At 40.1% G+C, this 17405-nt stretch overlaps 1 protein-coding gene across 1 annotated transcript in view; it reads right to left on the bottom strand.

The window, feature by feature from the left end:
* The window catches only part of slc44a4 (solute carrier family 44 member 4), a 28723-nt gene extending 18686 nt beyond the window's left edge, over positions 1-10037 (bottom strand). The window contains 1 exon segment of the mRNA XM_046859678.1: positions 9889-10037. Within this exon segment, the coding sequence (XP_046715634.1) occupies positions 9889-9940 (52 nt within the window). The 5' untranslated portion in view covers positions 9941-10037.
* Between the last annotated feature and the right edge of the window lie 7368 nt (positions 10038-17405).

Genomic DNA, 17405 nt, shown 5'->3' on the forward strand with positions numbered 1-17405 from the left:
TGGACAGCAATTCATCTAAATTCAGTAAATGATTAATAACTTTATTAACTAACAATTTAAAATTAAACTTACAAATTAAACTATAACGAAGTTCCAGGTTACAGAACAATCAGCTTGTGACTACAGTACAAGAGGAATGATTTATAGTGCCATTGTACAGTGTGAGGATGGGGACAGGTCTGGTTCCTCTCAAGGTTCCTCCTCATATCATCTCATTACCATTACATTCTGACTCGTCCATTATAGATAAACAAATGCATTATCTAATGTCTAATTAGAGAAGAAGTAGAGGAAGAAGATGCCAGTCAGTAGGATCAGTAGATCTTTCCTAGAAGTTCCTTACAGCGATGGAACCTCAGCCCATAGAGCTGATAAATGAATAAAACCACCCTTTAAATGTTCCCCTTGACCAAGAAGGGAGCTGAATGAAGACAAGCAATTTTTGTTCAGACTTAATCCAGGATCAGATTCTTTTAGATCATGGAACCTGCTTCCACCATTTGGCTTTACATTAGAACCAGTGGAGGCTGTAATAAAAATGTTGGACATGTTGAGCAAGAACATGCATAAACAAATTAGGAGTTAAATGTGAGGATACAGGACATGGTGAGTGATCTGGGATGAAGCCAATACAGAGTGGACTTTGTGTGTGTGTGTGTGTGTGTGTGTATATATAGCTAATGGTTTCTTGTGTTTGCATTTCCTCATTGGTTAAACCTGTTTAGCAGAAAACTAAGCACAGGGATATATCCAGAGAGTGTGTGTGTGTGTGTGTGTGTGTGTGTGTGTGTGTGTGTGTGTGTGTGTGTGTTTGTGTGTGTGTGTGTGTGTGTATATATACACACACACCACTGAGGTAATTTATGTTTCTTCTCTGGGACCCGTTTCACACCATAATATTCAAGTGTATTGAAAGAATATTATCAGGTTTTACTTCTAATTTGTCCAAGTTTAAGGAGACTTTATACTGTAAGCACTCAATGTTCCAGCACTTCTCACTCAGGAGGCCATTAAATACTCCACAAGTACCGACTTTATTTTCATTTCCTCTATCAGGTTCTTAAGGAAACAGCCGTGTTATCTTCAGTAAACATTCCCAGCTTGGAGAATGAACTTGACACAGAAATTGAGTATATCATGTGACTTATCTTTCTCAAACAGTCATTAAACCACCATCAAGACCTTTATATCAGCAGCTCAGATACACTGTATGGACATAAATGTGTGGAAACCTGACCATTCTGTCAATTTGCTTAATTTTTAACATCGCATTCCAAATGTAGCCTCCATGTGCTGTTCTAATGAGCTGGGTCTCCTAAATCAAGTGGAGGGAAAATGTGTGTGTAAAGCTTTATGTAACAGTTTGATGAAGAAGCGCATACGGCTGGAAAAGTCAGGTGTCCCATTATTTTTGGGAATAAGGTGTTTGTGTATAATATTTAAGTGTAATGATCAAACACTGCTGTTACTAAAGTTCACTCTGCTGCTGAGGTGAAGGGAGAGAAGAACAGAGGAACGCGTCACCTCCCGAGAGAATATCCACAGGGTTAATCAGTCTCCTGACTGACCACCACAGACCTGCTTCACACCTCCTGGAAATAATGTCAGTGTGTTCAGGCTCATATCTGCATATCTCATATCTCCATGTGGCAGGCTCAGTTTCTGCCACATGGAGACATGAAAAAGGGATCAGAACCCTGCTGTAACAGGGTACAGAACTGAATAAGTCTATAGAAGAATAATATATATATATATATAAAACTTATTCTCTACACTAATCAGCGTAAAATTATGAGCACCTGCCTAATATTGTGTTGGTCCCCTTTTGCTGCTAAATTAGTCGGGACCCAATGATCATCATCAGCATAAACTTCTTCAGCAGTTTGAGCTACAGGAGCTCGTCTGTCGGATCGGACCACACGGACCAGCCTTCACTCCTCACGTGCATCAATGATCCTCGTCCCCCCACTACCCTGTCACCGGTTCACCACTGTTCCTTCCTTGGAGCACTCTTGATAGACACTGACCACTGCAGACCAGGAACATCCCACAAGAGCTGCAGTTTTGGAGATGCTCTGACCCAGACGTCTAGACGTCACAAGTTGTCTAACTCGCTCAAATCCTTATGCCCATTTTTCTGCTTCTAACATCAACTTTGAGGAAATGTTCATCTGCTGCTTAATAAATAAATCCACCCACTAACAGGAGCCATGATGAAGATCATCAGTGTTCTTCACTTCACCACTCAGTGTTATAATGTTATAATCTTATGTCTGATCAGTGTAAATATATTATTTCACATTAATTTTACTTTGAGCAACTGCAACCCACCATTTTCTCTGTGAGATCAATAAAGAATTCTGATTCTGAAGTCATTTAGTTGTGAACTGTTGGATTTCAAGTTGCTTTTAAAGGCAATTTCTTAAATATAAATAAAAGGTTTTTATAGACACGATTCTAACAGATTCTCCTCCCAAATCTCCCATATGACCTACATACAAAGAAAATATAGACAGTTGTGTTGGATCAGAAATCTGACGACTTTCTTTCTCATAAGGAAGTGCATCAAAATCCAGCAGGGTTACAGTAAGGAAACTGTTCAGGACGGCAGGACGTCACCCTGTTACCATGGTTACAGATGTCCTTTAACAATCACTAAGTTTGGTATGAAATTAGCAACTGAACAGAGAAAAATAAAAGCTTTCTCTGAAATAAAACATTATTAAAATATATAAATTATATATATAAATTACAGTGGAACCTCGGGTTACGAACGCCCCGGCATACGTATAATTCAGGTTACGAATCGCAGTTCATAAAAAATGTTGCCTCTAGTTACGAAATTTTTAGGATACGAGCTTTGCACGGAAAATCGCAGGCAGGTTAGTTTTTTTACGTATCGCCACGTGCTCTCGCTGCGCTCTCGTGCAGCACATACACATCCGCTCGTCGCTCTAACAGTGTGGAATTACTGAACTTTAAATACTGTACGTATTCCTATCACCATGCCGCCAACAAAGTAGCCTGATGGAAATTCTCCTTCCAAACAATAACTCTCCCTCCTCCCGCTCCAACGGACGTCGTCTCCATCATGCACGCAGCGAGACTTCTTAAAGGTAAGGTACCATTTAAAGATTTATTTTTTATATGTTTATATGTTTTTATATGATATGATTTCAATATAACATGTTAAAAGTAAATAATATTAGTGAATATTGGCGTTATGTTTTTTTTTAAGAAACACTTTTTGGGTGTCCAGAACGAATTACCGAAGTTTCTATTCATTCTTATGGGAAAATTTGTATCGGGATACGAACTTTTCAGGTTAAGAGTAAAGTGATGGAACCAATTAAACTCGTAACCCGAGGTTCCACTGTATATATATATATATATATATATATATATATATAAACATAAATAATATATTTATAATGAAATATTATGAAAGTTATTATATTACTGTAAAATCATTAGAAGCGTATTTGGATGTTGGATTCTGGATTGTGGTTCATGTTTAATAACAGAAGTTTGGACTGTGGTGCAGAAGGAACATTTCACACTGATGGAACTGTTATGAAGGACATTCAGTGTTGAGGATCAGGATGAGGTTTCCTTTTGAGTCTGGTTCCTCTCAAGGTTTCTCATGTTTTTTCCTTCACCACACTCACCACTGATTCACTCATTATGCACAAACTTACACTTATAAGCAAGAAAATATCATTGTTTAATAAGCACTTTATCTGTGTAAAGCTGCTTTGGGACAATGTCCTTTGTTAAAAGTGCTGTTACAAAATCCAAACACATCATAGATCTACAGATACCAACTAGAACTTCCACAAATCCCAAACTAGAGCTTCTTTAAATCCAAACCGTAATGCAGTTCTCCTCAAATCCCAAACACAATAGAATGTTTTAATGTTCAACAAAATTCTATATTCATATTTACAGCTAGAATCAGGAACGGTAAACACTCTTTGGTATACACTTGTGAACATGCTGTTAGAGGAACATCATCAACTTCATAGCAGAAATAATTCACTGAATCACCCACAACCTTCACAGATGATTTACCAGAAACTGCACCCCACCATGGTTGTAATAAACATAACTAAAACTCGGATCTGATTTGGTGTGTGTGTGTGTGTGTGTGTGTGTACTTTACTGTAATGAAAGTGTGTGTGATTGGTCGGGATGAACTCCTGAGCGAGTCGTGGGTGTGCGGATCTCTGAGGGACCGGACGATTCGTTACCTGGCAGCTCGGATGCTTTAGTAGCATGTGATACACACAAACACACACATGTTGAGCTAATAGGACAGTTTAGGAGCTGATCCACAGAGTGCAATATTCTAACAGAGTGAAAATGTGTGAAAACACACACACACACACACACACACACACAACATCTTCAGATGCTTTCCACACTCATCAGGTCCACATGGACCACATCTCAGACCTGTAAACAGTTCGTGTGGATGTGACTCATGTCGTGTTCACTGCTCCAGAGATTCATCAGTATTTAATGACACACCTTCTGCCCCTTCATACCTCAGATCTTTACCTCATGTTTATTTCCATGATGGACTTGGATTTTGATGATCTTTAGTAGCAGTCCTTTGTGTTCCGCTAGGTAGCACATCTTTTCATCTTGTTTGATACAGATTTCTCTTTTCTATTCTTTGCTCTTTTGTTTTTAGTTGGTTGGTGTTTGTTTCCTGGTTGCTCTCTGCCTTCAGGGTCACGCTGTAAACATTTCAGTACACACCCTGTTTATTTGAGTACTTTAAAGCCTGCGTTATAAGTTGATCATTTGCAGTACAGAAGGACAGAAGTCAGAGACAGAGTGAGGAGGGGATGAACTTCAGCTTTTGAATCTGTTTTGAATATGCCAGTGAAGGGAAACGAGCCGAATGCAAAAAATCCAGCCTGCTCTGCCTCAGTGTTCTCCAGAAAAACTCACACAGTCCGTTTATCTTACAGCCGCCCAAACAACATCCAATATTAACGTTCCATACAATATGTTCTTCCTGCTCCAGAACCTGCTCCACAGACCCAACCGGATTCTTATCCTCCACCTCTCTGTTCCTCATTTCCTGATTTCAGAAATTTGGTGTCAGGTGCTATGGTTATAAAAAAAAAAAAGTCACGTTAAAGGGGTGTGGTGTGATCATGACTAAGGTTTAATACACTGTGTTTGGATAAATGTGGAGGCTCCAGACTGCATTACAGATGGGCTTAGATGTATGGATCCCCAGCAATTCCGAAGCAAGGCTGTAAAATTCCAGCAATTCCCAAACAAGGCCTAGAGCTCCAGTGAATTCAAAAAAGGTCTAAAGCACTTTCAACTTCAAACACAGCCTGAAGCTTCAGAAAATCACAAACACAATCTTAACCTCATTTAAATCCCTAACCCTAACCCCGTCTGCTAAATGCCGCAAATGTAAATGTAAATGTAAATCCCAAACTCAATCCAACCCTCATTTCATCCTCAAATCCAATCAGGAGCTACTGGAATTCTAACAATCTACAGCCACATCAATGACAAACCCAAAATTAAGCTCACCAAAATCTTACAGTCCAGAGGTCCAGCAAATCCAAAACACTGTCCAGAGCATCTTCAAATCTCAAACACAGCCTAGAGACTCATCAGGGCCAAACCCAATGTAGCGCTCCAGACATAATCTACAGTACCAACAAACAAACAGTCCAGAACTTCATCAAGACAAAAACACTTTCAAACATCCGTAATATCAAATCCCCACACAGAATCCATCCCCTGAGGTCGAGCAGAAAGACTCAACGCATTCTAAACACAGAACCCAGAACCACAACAACTCCAGACTTTCAGGACATTCCAAACACAGAATCTAGAGGGCAATCATAGTTTCAACCATCTGTGATTAATGATTAAATGTTCTTATTAAAATTTACTGAAATCCAGGTTTCTAGCAGAAAACCGTAGATAATAATAAAGTATTTAACCTCATGCTAACTGAATGGTTTCTCCAAATCTATAACACGTTGCTATTTAGAAATGTAGATATACAAATGTTATTAAGCAATTCTGGATACAAAATTATAATCTAGATAATAATAAGTCATAAATTATAAAGTCTGTGTTTCCTTTAAAGAAGCCATAGAGCAGAACCATCAGTGTAGATCACTGAACCCTCTGCCTGAAGAACCTGTTCCACTGCCAAAGAACAGATCACATTACACTGAACAACCAATCAGAGAACAGAGAGAGAAAAGGAACAGAGGCAGAGCAGTCCGAGAGACACTGAGAGATACAGAGAGAAAACAATCAACTTAATATATTAAACAACTTCTTCTTTCGGCTGCTCACATTAGGGGGCGCCACAGCGGATCATCCATCTCCATAGCCACCCACCCCCCGCCCCCGTTCTCTAAATCAGCCACTTTCAAACTATAAATGTTAATATAAAACTAAATAAAAAAATATATTACACACACACAATAAATGTGACCTTAATCCACCAGGAGTTCAGCCTTTACCCCCTCAGAAGACCCCTTTTAACCCCCACAAGTGCTGCTTTTACCCACAAAGAACATAATCTTTAAATAACATGGCCATTACCCTTTAAGAACATGGCTTTTACCCTCAGAAACGTGGTCTTTTTCCTACAAGTATGTGGACTATACATTCAAGAACATGACTTTTATCCTCAAAAACATCGGGGCTATACCCTCAAGAACATGACTTTTACCCTCAGGAATGTGTACTTTACCTCTAATCTGTTAGATTAGAAACTTATTAACAATGGATTTAAAATAATCTCTATTTCGGAATCTGAAAGTCTGATTAGATCACTGTCTTGTTAAATGCTTGACATTTCAACTGCTAATCCGCAATACTGATTTCACTGTGTTACAATCTAATCTCATAAACCACAGCTGCAGCATTCTCCTGCACAATCTGGCATTTAGTTATTAGCTATACATCTGTTCCAGTTCAGAGCTTAATGGGCTGTGAGGAAAGTGTTCTAGTGCTTTTTATAGAGGGGAGTCTCAGTTTGTTTATTAGCTGCTGTGGGATGATTGGGTTGAATGCTTAACTGAAATCCAAGAACAGCATTCGCAAATAGAAGTCTTTGGAGTCCAGGTGTGAGGGCTGGATAGAGAGCGGCTGAGACCGCATCCTCCGTGGATCTGTTGGTTCTGTATGTAAACTGGAACGGGTCGTGTGAGGGAGGAATTGTTTATTTAATAAAAGGAGTCTCCAGTGTCAGTGGTAAAGTTGCAACATGAAATGGGCATCTTCATGGCCAGTAGATGTAAATGTAGATATAGATGTAAAAGCTGCAGTTTATCTGACAGAAGCTGCCATAAAACAGGGACATGATGCTTTAAGAACAGTAATTACCATCTTTCACCAATGAGCCACTAAGATTAATCTCTGTTTTTCACACAAACACACACAAATACTACACTAAGCCTCAGGAAATATAGGAATATAATACCTACCAAACACCAAGTCCAGAAGCCCAATGCCTATCAAACATAGTGTAGAAACCTACGGTAATTTCTACCAAACACTCAGTCTAGAAAACTACTGCCCACCAAACACCCAGTCTAGAAACCCAATGCCTACCAAACACTCGGTCTAGAAAACTACTGCCCACCAAACACCCAGTCTAGAAACCCAATGCCTACCAAACACTCGGTCTAGAAAACCACTGCCCACCAAACACCCAGTCTAGAAACCCAATGCCTACCAAACACTCGGGCTAGAAAACTACTGCCCACCAAACACCCAGTCTAGAAACCCAATGCCTACCAAACACTCGGGCTAGAAAACTACTGCCCACCAAACACCCAGTCTAGAAACCCAATGCCTACCAAACACTCGGTCTAGAAAACTACTGCCCACCAAACACGCAGTCTAGAAACCCAACACCTACAGCTACATTTCTGCTGGTATTTTCTCAGTAGTGTCCGTATGTCCTGGTTTCCCAGGAGCAGCAATTTGAATGCACCATTAACTACACAATTCCTCTCAACTGCTCTAAAATATGAGAGTGAAGGATGTATGCAAAATATAAGAATGGCTATGTCTGATTTAGAGTGCTGACACACACACACACACATACACACACACACACAAACACACACATTCTTTTCTCAACCTCTGTTTTAAAAAATCACTGAAGTCTAAAGGTTGAGCAGTGAGTGAGAATAAGACTTTCTGTAGTTAATAATCTAAAACAATGCACTAACTTCTATTCCTCTCACACACACACACACACACACACACACACACACACACACAGGGTTAAACACGAAAGCCTGACTGTACTTCACAATTTGGTTTATTTATGACTATTTTCACATTGAGGTGTGAAACAGGACAGAGAGAGAGAAGAGTCACCAAAGTTGGTACTGTTCCTGATGCACCTGATGGTATGATGGAATGTTTCTACAGGGCATTATCTTCTCTCTGTCAGAGCGAATGGTATTACACAACACTTAACACCATACAGCAGCCAAAAATTATAGAAACACAACAAAATAATGTCTAGAATCACAAGGATCTACCAGAGTCTAGAAACCAAATGCCAATTAAACATGGAGTCTAGAAATGCAAGTATCTACCAAATAGAGTCTGGAAACCAAATGCCTTCAAAACATAGTGTGAAAGACTAATGATCTAGCACATACAGAATCTAGAAACCAAATGATAATCATATATCGTCTAGAAATCAAGTGCATTTCAAACAGTCTAGAAACCAATTATCTACCAAATGTACAGTCTAGAAACCCAGTGCACACCAAACACAAGGGTCTAGAAACCCAGTGCACACCAAACACAAGGGTCTAGAAACCCAGTGCTTAAAAACCAAGAATCTAGAAATGGAGTGCATACCAAACAGAGTTTAAAAACCCCTATTTCTATCAAACACAAAGGAACAGGAACTAGCGCATTGTCTAGAAACTGAATACCAAAACCTGCTGAGAAAATAAGGAAACTAGAATATCTGCCATGTCATTACACCAAAATAAAGTTTAATATCTCTACTCTCTGGAGCACTGAGACAAAGTCCACTGTTATTTTTCTCCTGGACTTAAAACGTCCTTCTATGTTTTTATTGTGTATAATTTCACCTGTTTATGGCTGTTTTCTAAAGAATGCTGTAAACCTCAAATGATTACAGGAAACATCCACCCTACAGGAAGTAGAAACTGCATCCACACTACAGGGGACGCAGAATTTGACCAGTGTTACATTAATAGAGGCGATGTCATGCTCTGCAGGTCTGATCACCTGACTCATGGCAGAGACTCGATCTGACAGAATTCGGTGTAAAACCACTGAATGTCTCGTGTGCACTAGTGTGAACCTGTAGCTTTTCCACACTCACTAGTGCACTACATACCAGAGATCTCGTACTTATTCACTACAGAAGTGCACTAGAGAGACACGTTACACAGTGTGCCAGATATCTGCTCTGAAATTCCAACTTCCACATGTTCATCTAAACACCTGCTGGATTTAAAGTATTAACAGCTGGTAACAGGAAGCAGTCTGGAATATAATAAAGATTATAGAACAGGTTTTAGATTTAATTCTTAATAAAAACCACTCAATTCCTAGTGCACTATGTAGAAGGTTTCTGTGTGGTTACTGGTGAGATTCAGTGATTGTGTGGTGAAGCTTCAGGAGTTCTTGTGCACTACAATCAAGCAGAAAACCATCAAGTGGAGTTTTTATTGTATTAAAGAAAACTAGAAAAAAGTTACACAACATGACAGATGGTGATACAATACACCTCTCTCTCTCTATCTCTTCCTCTTATTCTCTCTTTTATTCCATTTCTCTATCCATTCTCTCCGTTTCTCTTTCTCTCTCAGATTAAAATGTTGAACTCACCATATTCTGATGGCTCCTGTTGTTGTTCTTTATCCTCTGTTTTCTTCCCCATGCTGATGTGATTCAGAAGCAGTTACAAACTTCAACATCAACATCCACAACACAAATCTCTTCTTCCGTTTCTCTCTCTCTCTCTCTCTCTCTCTCTCTCTCTCAGGTTACCAAGCAATGACGTCACGGCGCACCTGCTACTCACCTGTCCCTTCCGTGGTTTCGCTCCGCCCGGTTCAGTTCAGAGCGCCCTCTGGGGGCCGTAAGAGAAAACATCCACGAAACCGATGTGCAAAAAAGAAATGTAATTAAATAAAACTCACTAAAATGCTTCAGATCGGAGGGATTTGTTTCATTCTGTCCGAAATGTCTGCCTTTAAAAAGATCTACAGCCCTCAAAGTACACTGTTAGTTTATAGTCGTACTTTATACTTTATTTGGTTTATTCTTTTTTCATGTATTCATTTAATTTTTTTAGATCTCAGTATGTCAGGTAGAGTGTTGTGTAGAATAAAGTATAACACACTCCATCACAGGCTGGACAACACACCTGTACACACCTGTACTCTATACACCTCCTGCTTCTGCTTATTATTCATTCGATTCCATTATTCCTCATGTTTATTCTGTAAGTAAAGGAGTCTAGTGTATTAAAAGGCTTGTGTAAAGAGTAGACCTGCCTTCTAAACACACACACACACACACACACACACACCCTTTATCACGAGTGGAATAACAGCATTATGAGAGGGAATAAGACACCATGAGGTTTTCTCTCGTGCCATTAAAATGTTAAAGTGCAGCAGGAGTGTGCGTCAGAGACACACAATAAACACACACAATAAACAAAGCAGCAACACATACAACTCCAGATACAGGTAGAGGTACTAATACAGGTAGAGGGGTACAGGTAGAGATAGAGGTACAGATACAGTTAGAGATACAGGTAGAGTTAGAGGTACAGATACAGATAGAGGTACAGGTAGAAGTACAGGTAGAGTTAGAGGTACAGATAGAGGAACAGATACAGATAGAGGTACAGGTGGAGTTAGAGGTACAGATAGAGGAACAGATACAGATAGAGGTACAGATACAGATAGAGGTACAGGTGGAGTTAGAGGTACAGATAGAGGAACAGATACAGATAGAGGTACAGATACAGGTAAAGGTACAGGTAGAGTTAGAGGTACAGATACAGATAGAGGTACAGGTAGAGTTAGAGGTACAGATACAGGTAGAGGAACAGGTAGAGTTAGAGGTACAGATACAGATAGAGGAACAGATACAGGTAGAGTTAGAGGTACAGATACAGATACAGATAGAGGTACAGGTAGAGTTAGAGGTACAGATACAGATAGAGGTACAGGTAGAGTTAGAGGTACAGATACAGATAGAGGTACAGATACAGGTAGAGTTAGAGGTACAGATACAGATAGAGGTAGAGTTAGAGGTACAGATACAGATAGAGGTACAGGTAGAAGTACAGGTAGAGTTAGAGGTACAGATAGAGGAACAGATACAGATAGAGGTACAGGTGGAGTTAGAGGTACAGATAGAGGAACAGATACAGATAGAGGTACAGATACAGATAGAGGTACAGGTGGAGTTAGAGGTACAGATAGAGGAACAGATACAGATAGAGGTACATATATAGATAGAGGTACAGATATAGATAGAGATACAGATAGAGGTACAGATACAGGTAGAGTTAAAGGTACAGACACAGATAGAGGTACAGATACAGATAGAGGTATAGGTAGAAGTACAGGTAGAGTTAGAGGTACAGATAGAAGTACAGATACAGATAGAGGTACAGATACAGATAGAGTTAGAGGTACAGATACAGATACAGGTAGAGTTAGAGGTACAGATACAGATAGAGGTAGAGTTAGAGGTACAGATACAGATAGAGGTACAGATACAGATAGAGGTACAGATACAGGTAGAGTTAGAGGTACAGATACAGATAGAGGTACAGATACAGATAGAGGAACAGATACAGGTAGAGTTAAAGGTACAGATACAGATACAGATAGAGGTACAGGTAGAGTTAGAGGTACAGATACAGATAGAGGTACAGGTAGAGTTAGAGGTACAGATACAGATAGAGGTACAGATACAGGTAGAGTTAGAGGTACAGATACAGATAGAGGTACAGATACAGGTAGAGTTAGAGGTACAGATACAGATAGAGGTACAGGTAGAAGTACAGGTAGAGTTAGAGGTACAGATAGAGGAACAGATACAGATAGAGGTACAGGTGGAGTTAGAGGTACAGATAGAGGAACAGATACAGATAGAGGTACAGATACAGATAGAGGTACAGGTGGAGTTAGAGGTACAGATAGAGGAACAGATACAGATAGAGGTACATATATAGATAGAGGTACAGATATAGATAGAGATACAGATAGAGGTACAGATACAGGTAGAGTTAAAGGTACAGACACAGATAGAGGTACAGATACAGATAGAGGTATAGGTAGAAGTACAGGTAGAGTTAGAGGTACAGATAGAAGTACAGATACAGATAGAGGTACAGATACAGATAGAGTTAGAGGTACAGATACAGATACAGGTAGAGTTAGAGGTACAGATACAGATAGAGGTAGAGTTAGAGGTACAGATACAGATAGAGGTACAGATACAGATAGAGGTACAGATACAGGTAGAGTTAGAGGTACAGATACAGATTGAGGTATAGGTAGAGATACAGGTACAGGTAGAAGTACAGGTAGAGTTAAAGGTACAGATAGAAGTACAGGTACAGATAGAGGTACATATATAGATAGAGGTACAGATATAGATAGAGATACAGATAGAGTTAGAGGTACAGATACAGGTACAGATACAGGTAGAGTTAAAGGTACAGACACAGATAGAGGTACAGATACAGATAGAGGTACAGATACAGGTAGAGTTAGAGGTACAGATAGAAGTACAGATACAGATAGAGGTACAGATACAGATAGAGGTACAAATACAGGTAGAGTAAGAGGTACAGATAGAGTTAGAGGTACAGATACAGATAGAGGTACAAGTAGAAGTACAGGTAGAGTTAGAGTTAGAGGTACAGATGGATGTACAGATACAGATAGAGGTACAAATAGAGATAGAGGTGGAGGTACAGAGACAGATAGAGGTACAAATAGAGATAGTGGTACAGATACAAGTAGAGGTACAGATAGCGTTTGAGGTACAGGTCGAGTTAGAGGTACAGATACAGATAGAGGTACAGATAGAGATACAGGTAGAGTTAGAGGTACATATACACATAGAGGTACAGGTAAAGTTAGAGGTACTAGTAGAGTTAGAGGTACAGATACAGATAGAGGTACAGATACAGATTGAGGTATAGGTAGAGATACAGGTAGAGTTAGAGGTACAGATACACAGAGGTACAGGTAGAGTTAGAGGTACAGATAGAGGTACAGTTAGAGCAAGAGATACAAATAGAGGTACAGATACAGATAGAGGTACAGGTAGAGATAGAGGTATAGGTAAAGAGACAGGTAGAGGTAGAGGTACAGATACAAATAGAGGTACAGATACAGATAGAGGTACAGGTAGAGATAGAGGTATAGGTAAAGAGACAGGTAGAGGTAGAGGTACAGATACACATAGAGGTACAGGTAGAGGTACAGGTAGAGATAGAGGTACAGTTAGAGCAAGAGATACAAATAGAGGTACAGATACAGATAGAGGTACAGGTAGAGTTAGAGGAACAGCTAGAGGTACAGTTAGAGGTAGAGATACAAATAGAGGTACAGATACAGATAGAGGTACAGTTAGAGTTAGAGGTACAGATACAGATAGAGGTACAGTTAGAGTTAGAGGTACAGATACAGATAGAGGTACAGTTAGAGTTAGAGGTACAGATACAGATAGAGATACAGGTAGAGATAGAGGTACAGGTAGAGATACAGGTAGAAATAGAGGTACAGGTAGAGTTAGAGGTACAGGTAGAGATAGAGGTACAGATAGAGATACAGGTACAGGTAGAGATAGAGGTAGAGATACAGATAGAGGTACAGGTAGATTTAGAGCATGTGTCAAACTCATGGCCCGATGTACAATTATATCTGACCGCAAGATGATTTTATAAAGATCTATTATTATTGTTATTAATGTCCCGGCAATATGAAGCACTGATAAACACAAACTACAGATCCCATAATGCATCGCTTCAGCTGCCTTACCGAACGCGAGGTGACCTGGGAACATTCCAGCGTCAATCAAGTGGAGCTTCTGTTGATGTATTTAACCCTATTGTACAGTTATTGTGAAACAGCGCCTCACAGTGGTGAAGAGAAAAGTTGACTCTGAGTAGATGTTTACTGACACTGGCGGTAAACACGTGTGTGTGTGTGTGTGTGTGTGTGTGTGTGTGTGTGTGTGTGTGTGTGTGTGTTATTAGTGGAGCGAATGTGACTGTAATTAAGGAATTGAATCTGAGACGGAACTACGAGACAAAACATCAGGAGTAGCTTAAGAACCTGAATGCAGAGCAGAAGATACAGAAAGTAGAAGAGTTAAAGAAGAATCTGACATTTCAGCAGATGTTTTTCACCAGAGAACAATCACAAAGTGAAGCTGGTGTGAAAACAGAGGAGAAATCAGAGTCTCATCAGCAGGTTATTTACTGAGGGAGTTTCTGAAGAGCTGCATGATGAAGCTGTGACACGTCTGGTGTTCCAGAGGAGATATTTTTATAGAGAGCAAAATATTTTAAGTTATTTAAAGTTTGAATGTATTTATTCTGGAATAATATTCCTGTCTGTTTTTATTCATATTTATGTTAAAAAAAACATTGTTTTATTGTGTTCAATAAATGTTTATTCTGTTCGGCCCGTGACCTAAAGTGTGCTTTGAGTTTTGCCCCCTGTGCAATTGAGTTTGACCCTGATATAGAGGTACAGGTAGAGTTAGAGGTGGAGATACAGATAAAGGTACAGGTAGAGGATCAGACTGAGGTAAAAGTAAAAGTACAGACATAGAGCTAGAGGTACAGGTAGAGCTAGAGGTACAAATGGAGGTACAGTTAGAGTTTGAGGTACAGATGGAGGTACAGGTAGAGATAGAGGTACAGGTAGATCTAGGGGTACAGGTAGAGTTTGAGGTACAGATGGAGGTACAGGTAGAGATTGAGGTACAGGTGGAGGTACAGGTAGAGTTTGAGGTACAGGTGGAGGTACAGGTAGAGTTTGAGGTACAGGTGGAGGTACAGGTAGAGTTTGAGGTATAGATGGAGGTACAGGTAGAGATGGAGGTGCATGTAGAGTTTGAGGTACAGGTGGAGGTACAGGTAGAGTTTGAGGTACAGGTGGAGGTACAGGTAGAGTTTGAGGTACAGATGGAGGTACAGGTAGAGTTTGAGGTAGAGATGGAGGTACAGGAAGAGTTTGAGGTACAGATGGAGGTACAGGTAGAGTTTGAGGTACAGGTGGAGGTACAGGTAGAGTTTGAGGTACAGATGGAGGTACTGGTAGAGATGGAGGTACAGGTAGAGTTTGAGGTACAGATGGAGGTACAGGTAGAGTTTGAGGTAGAGATGGAGGTACAGATAGAGTTTGAGGTAGAGATGGAGGTACAGGTAGAGTTTGAGGTACAGGTGGAGGTACAGGTAGAGTTTGAGGTACAGGTGGAGGTACAGGTAGAGTTTGAGGTACAGGTGGAGGTACAGGTGAGTTTGAGGTACAGATGGAGGTACAGGTAGAGTTTGAGGTACAGATGGAGGTACAGGTAGAGTTTGAGGTACAGGTACAGATGGAGGTACAGGTGAGTTTGAGGTAGAGATGGAGGTACAGGAAGAGTTTGAGGTACAGATGGAGGTACAGGTAGAGTTTGAGGTACAGGTGGAGGTACAGGTAGAGTTTGAGGTACAGATGGAGGTACTGGTAGAGATGGAGGTACAGGTAGAGTTTGAGGTACAGATGGAGGTACAGGTAGAGTTTGAGGTAGAGATGGAGGTACAGATAGAGTTTGAGGTAGAGATGGAGGTACAGGTAGAGTTTGAGGTACAGGTGGAGGTACAGGTAGAGTTTGAGGTACAGGTGGAGGTACAGGTAGAGTTTGAGGTACAGGTGGAGGTACAGGTAGAGTTTGAGGTACAGATGGAGGTACAGGTAGAGTTTGAGGTACAGATGGAGGTACAGGTAGAGTTTGAGGTACAGATAGAGTTTGAGGTAGAGATGGAGGTACAGGTAGATTTAGGGGTACAGGTAGAGTTTGAGGTACAGATAGAGTTTGAGGTAGAGTTTGAGGTACAGGTAGATTTAGGGGTACAGGTAGAGTTTGAGGTACAGGTACAGATGGAAGCACAGATGCAGGTAGAGTTTGAGTGATTGAATAATAAAGGTATAAATTTATTGGATGGTGTAAACAGAGGAGTGATGAATGACACTTTTTTACTGTTGTATCAAATATTTATTCAAACTACGTAATAGTAACAAAACACAGTCATGTCACTCTCCGGAATCTCATACAGTCCAAAAAAAAAATAAAAATAACTAATGAAGGAATGCTACATGGCCCCTTAATATAAACATGTACAGCACTGCTGGTAATGCCCCCTCATCCACTCACCATCACATCACGACCTCCAAGTGAGTCAGCCTCAGCAGACGAGTAACACAACAAGAAGCCTTCGATCTTCTCTGGTCCACACACGAGGTACCTCGAGCTAGATAGCTATCTCAGCAGCTTCCTGGCTAAGAACTTAGTAATGTTACTTGGTAGCAAAATTCAATAATTTAAACACCATCTTTATAATCCCTCAAAGTCAAGGTGTTTAAGAGCCTCTAGACCTCTTCTAGAACAACTTCACCAGTAAGTGTTCTAAAACCTTATAATCCAGAAGTTTCCTTAATAATGTTCTAAATGGACTTCCAAAAACCTCATGATAAGGTATACTTTCATACTAGATAGGTATCTATTCTTCCTCCTGGCTCCTCTGCTAAGAACTTGGTCAAGTTACATGCTAACAAAGTGCAGTGATGCTGCACCATGTGCTCTAGAATCCCTTAATCAAAAAGTAAATGTCTTGATCAGCAGATTTTCCTAAGCGTCCAACACTGAGGTGTTCTAGAAACTCCAGAGCAGGACAATTTCTAGAGGTTTTTCAGGAAACCATGGACCAGTAAGTATTTCAGAAACCGTTAAACAAGGTTTGCTCCAGCTGTAGACTAGAACCTGTTCCAGAACCTTTAAACAGGGGTTGTTCCTAACAAATCTTGATTAGAAAGTGCCCCCAAATGTTCAGAAAACAGAACCATGAATCCAAACCCTTGCACTAGCAAAAGGTCTAGAGCTTTCATGGTAAAGATCTGGAGGAATCAAAAATCATCAACCTGAACAGTGACAATCAGACGAACAAGTTATGATTTTTTTTTTCCTTTGATGGAAATTCGGCACCTTCTGAGTAAGTTTTAGCACCAACACACGTCTAGTGAGTGAGCTGATCCACATAAAATGTTGAAGAAGCGTTGAGTGAAGGTAAAGGGGACGAGGGAGCATCAGGAACAGTA

This window comes from Silurus meridionalis, chromosome 10 (assembly GCF_014805685.1).
Source record: "Silurus meridionalis isolate SWU-2019-XX chromosome 10, ASM1480568v1, whole genome shotgun sequence".
NCBI lineage: Eukaryota > Metazoa > Chordata > Actinopteri > Siluriformes > Siluridae > Silurus > Silurus meridionalis.